General features: G+C 37.5%; 1 protein-coding gene across 1 annotated transcript; it reads left to right on the forward strand.

Moving 5' to 3' along the window:
• The first annotated feature begins 1,388 nt into the window (after window positions 1-1,388).
• On the forward strand, window positions 1,389-3,577 carry LOC108252513. The gene is made up of 2 exons (XM_026824315.1): window positions 1,389-1,553; window positions 2,844-3,577. The coding sequence occupies exon 2, from the start codon at window positions 2,846-2,848 to the stop codon at window positions 3,575-3,577; it is 732 nt and encodes a 243-aa protein (XP_026680116.1). The 5' UTR covers window positions 1,389-1,553; window positions 2,844-2,845.
• Window positions 3,578-5,050: the final 1,473 nt, after the last annotated feature.

Consider the following 5,050-nt stretch of genomic DNA (forward strand, 5'->3'; position numbering starts at 1 on the left):
ACTTTAGATGATTCCATTGTACACGTTTTATAACGACCTTTGTTTTAAGACACTAATAAATTTAAAATTTTGGGAATTTTATTACATTTAACCATTGCCGGTCAAGTTTTGATTCTAGAGTAGGGTCTTTCCATTAGACACCTCTTTTGTGGTTTTATGTATTTAAATCAATCAAAATTATTTATCTAATTGGAAAGTAAACAAACAAGACCACAAAGTGGTAGATTCATCCAATGAGGTCATCCAGACCAAATATTGTTTGCGACAATTCAGTCGGTTCTTTTATGGTCTTTTTTTATTGGGTCGGTATAGAGAAATTTCACTTGTTTTTTTTTTTTTTTTTTTTTTTTTTTACTTTTTTTCAGTAAATAGATCATATTAAAGTAGGTAGTCAAAATTGGTCTAATTTACTTGAACTTATTAACTTATGCCTTATCTTCTGAATAAAGTAAGTACAATCTCTTCAAACAAAATAATCAAGTTGTCATTCCTCTTTAAGAATTTTGAGCATGTGCAAATTTATACTTGATCCTATTTAGATGTTTCCAAAGTGGCATTTAACCAAGTGTCACGAAGATGGCAACATCAAAGAAATTACTCAATCAATTCAAATTATCTGTTACTTAAAGAAGAAAGTTCCCAACTTTGTAGGGATTTTTAGTCATAAATATTATAATTCTAATGTGTTTATTATGTAAATTTAAATTTGTTATAAGTATTTTTGTACCCTTAAATAGTTAGGTACCTACTCTTTTTACTTCCTTTTGGTTATTCTCATTATTTTCAAGTTTAGATTTGTTTTTGCACTCTTGACTGTAAGTACTTCAGACTTTATTGCTACCTAAATTATTTAGTATAATGTGTTTTTCAAATATGAACAATATTTTAGGTCTCTTATTGTAGAGCACTTTCGTAATCTACCCTGTAGACCCGAGTTTTTGTTGCCTTTTTTATCAACTCAGAAGCTCGTCTCTACAGGTATCTTACGGATGGTAGGCCATTCGACTTTCGACCTACTCTGCTGATGTGTTCATTCATGAAAGGTAAGTCGATATTTTGTCCTGTTTTGCTGGTGTGATTTGCAGATCATGTAAACAGAAGTTGAGTTAAATGTGTAAATAAGTAGGTATTTTTTTTTTATTAAGAGGTTTGACAGAGGGAACTGTAACTGCTATGGTCTTATCGTCCCGAAATCGAAGAGAGAAGGAAGACAGGATAGGAGAAAGCCAGCCATTCCGAGAACGAACATTATCCCATCAGGATAAAATCCGCCCCGGGCGGGAATCGAACCCGCGGCCTAGCGCTTACAAGGCAGACGCGCCACCAACTAAGCTATCTAGGCTGGCTCCTATTTCCTAACTTCAATGTCTGTAACTTCAATGTCGATCATGATGTGCTTGAAGTATTCACCAAGAACTGTCAGAAGTTGATTACAAGTCCACTATTAAAACCAGACCAGAAGTTGAATGTTATCAACCAGTACTTATCTCCAACTCTAATCTACCCGCTACAAATTGCTCAATTGTCGAATATACCTAATTCTCTACTAGAAGGCATGGACATCATCATTCGAAGAACAGTGAAGGCAATCGTCGGTCTCCCTGATTGATTGGTATTCTGTGCTTTTTATTTGGCAACCAGCCAGAGGCTGGCAGATTGTTTATGTGTTTTTTTAAAAAAATATATAATCTCTTCTTCTTCTATGGATCAACCTAATAACCCATAGTAACCTATTCAGATTTCTCGCTATTATCTTACAGCCTATAGGTGCTAAGTAAACAAAACAATCTTGAAGTAAACAAAAGAAATTGTAAACAACGCGCTACAATATTGTCCTCACTAGGCTGGCTGGAATTCACTTTGTCAAAATTTCTCTCCATGAATCTGGTAAAACACACAAAAGATTTCCTATAACTTCAATGTCTGTAATTTATATGGATCAACCTAATAACCCAGAGTAACCTATTCAGATTTCTCACTATTATCTTACAGCCTATAGGTGCTATGTAAACAAAACAATCTTGAAGTAAACAAAAGAAATTGTAAACAACGCGCTAATGTAAACAATGATGTGAGGATGAGAAGGCAAGAAATTTCGGCTGTGTCATTGTGGCGCTATTTAGAACTAGCTGGAATAACTGATGAACTAGCTGGAATAACTGATGAACTAGCTGGAATAACTGATGAACTAGCTGGAATAACTGATGAACTAGCTGGAATAACTGATGAACCCATTGTGTGAAGTTGTGAACTCAATGTAATGATTCAATCAAAGTTAACACGATGTTGGCGATGAATTGATACTATTAATGATCAGTGGCCAAGTCAACAGTCCCATGTTGATGCAAGAAATTGCACTGTTGACCAAAGACTTTTTAGTCAAAAGCTGATCCAAAATGGATCTACATGAGATTCATGAGACTGTTGACCAGAGCGTCAGTGTCTGGTCGAGATGATAAAATTGAAATTGATAGGTAATGATGACTGGGGATGATGTATGTAGGTATGTACTTTGGTATTTGGCATGGTAATGGACTGTCACGCCATTATTCTGAGAAATGGAACTTTATGCCCTGAAAGCCTATCTCTTCTATCAGGGGATGTCATACGGAGTATCTCGTCTGATGAATGTATAAAATATCTTGGATGCTCGTTCAATGATGAAATAAAGTTCGATCATGATGTGCTTGAAGTATTCACCAAGAACTGTCAGAAGTTGATTACAAGTCCACTATTAAAACCAGACCAGAAGTTGAATGTTATCAACCAGTACTTATCTCCAACTCTAATCTACCCGCTACAAATTGCTCAATTGTCGAATATACCTAATTCTCTACTAGAAGGCATGGACATCATCATTCGAAGAACAGTGAAGGCAATCGTCGGTCTCCCCACTCACACTATAACTTCCATGTTATATGCACCTAGAAATGTGAGAGGACTTGGGATATTGAACTGCAAGTGGGAACTGTACTTACAACACTACTCGATTGCAAGCAAATTATCTTCTGTGAATGATGAGATTTTACACATCTCCTTTGATTGCAATGCTGAAATGAAGACATGTGTAGATCACTTGAAAGTAGAAGGTACAAACTCCAGAGAATTGCGGAGTGCTTTGAGAACAAAATCATTTGAAGAATGGTCAAAAGGATCCTACCAAGGAATTGGAGTAAAACACTTTGCCGATCACAAACAAGCAAATGCCTTCATTACAAACAAGAATTCGCTTTCATCTTCGGAATGGGTTGCAGCCATCAAGCTCAGCGTGAACTATGCAAACCTCGCAGGTGTACCGGGAGTTCAAAGTTCCAGCAACAACTCTAACCTCTGTCGCAGATGCTTCAGAGAGAAGGAAACACTCCCACATGTATTGGGTTCTTGCTGCTACAATGAACAATTGGTCACATCTCGCCACCACAAGATCAAAAGGAGAATCATCGAGTTGCTGAAAGAAAAACAAGTGGAATGCTACGAGGAAGTGTCTTGTGTTGATAGCAATGGTTCGAGAAGATTTTGTGATATTGTGGCTTTCCCCAAGAATGACAAAAAGGCATACCATTATGTAGATATCTGATCAAAATTTGTACAAACCTTTTGAGCCACCCGGTACTATCACGGTATGAAATGGATGGGTTATGGATTCGAAGTTGGGTAGCTTGGGGGTAATGGCGCGGTCGAGGGTAAGTTGGGCGGGGTAAAAAAACCTCTCAACGCCTCCTGTGCTCCCAGCGAAAACCTGTCTTATTAATGTATCAAATTTATCAGAGGGGCGAGGTAATATTTTTTCCCCCCTCTTTTCGCTTGTCTGTTTGACAGTGAGTCATTGAGAACTGTGACGGGGAAAAAGAGAAGGGAAAAAAGAGGAGGGAAAAAAGGGAGAAAGGAGAAATAGAAGCCGAGACGGGAAAAAATAGAGAGGGAGAGAGAGAGAGAGTGGGAGAAATAGAAGCCGTGACGAGAAAAACAGAGAGGGAGAGAGAAAAGGAGAAGAAGAAGAAGGGAGGGAAAGGGAAAAAATCCGTTGTGACGAGGGAAAAAAGACTGGCGAGAAGGAAACAATCAGAGAGAAGAAGGAGAGAGAGAAACAGAGAGAGAGAAAGGGAGAAATTGTAGATAGGTGGGTATAAAAAGGAACAGAGGAAAAAGGGAAAAAATTCGATGTCAAAAGAGAAGAAAGAGGGTAAAGTGCAAGAGTGGTCGAGAACAAAAAGAGAGAGAAAAAAAAAAGAGAAAGGAGAGAAAGAAAAACGAGGGAGAAAGTAGAAATGTGCAAGAGAGGTTGAGATAGAAAAGGGAAGAGAAGAAATTAGAGAAGAAGAGGAGAAAGCAAAAGGAGAGAAAGCGGGGGAAAGCACAAGAGTGCAAGAGGAAAAGGAGGAAGAGAAAAAGAAAAAGGGGCAAAGAGTAGGAGAGAATGAAAGAGGAGGAGGAAAAAGAGAGAAAAGGGGAGAGAAAGAATGAGAAAGAGGAGGGAGAGAGAGAAAAAAAGTTTGCGTTATTTATGGGTAGTCGTTATGAACACTCATCTCATCCTCCCCCACTCTCCTCCTCCTTTTCTTCTTCTTCTTCCTCCCCTCCTCTCCCTCTCCCCCCTTTTTCCCCCCTTTCTGCTTCGTCTCCTACTCCCTTCTACATCACAGTGATGCCAAGTTTCATTTCATTTGAAAACCAAAAGGAGGAGGGGGAAGGAGGAATGAAGAAGAGGAAGAGAAGATAAAGCAAAGGGAAAGAGACCAGAGAACGAATAAGGAGGAAGACGTAGAAAAATTTGAAGAAGAAAAACAGAGACCAAAACGGTACATAGAATGAAGAAGAATAGAGAGACGAAAAAGAGGAAAAAGAAGGGAAGAAAACGGAGAGATTTAGTAAATAATGTAGATACCTAACCGAACCTGAACTCTCAATAAATACTTATACCTAAAAATTTTAGGCTAATAAAAAGTATCTACATAGGTATCTACATAATATCTAATCTGCCTACATTTTTTTTAAATAATAATAATAATAATAATAATAATAATAATAATAATAATAATAATAATAATAA

This window comes from Diaphorina citri, unplaced genomic scaffold (genome assembly GCF_000475195.1).
Source record: "Diaphorina citri unplaced genomic scaffold, Diaci psyllid genome assembly version 1.1 scaffold572, whole genome shotgun sequence".
NCBI classification, from domain to species: domain Eukaryota; kingdom Metazoa; phylum Arthropoda; class Insecta; order Hemiptera; family Psyllidae; genus Diaphorina; species Diaphorina citri.

Excerpts from the sequence above, each read along its gene's own strand:
- LOC108252513 (XM_026824315.1), top strand. The coding sequence starts at position 2,846 with ATGGACATCATCATTCGAAGAACAGTGAAGGCAATCGTCGGTCTCCCC.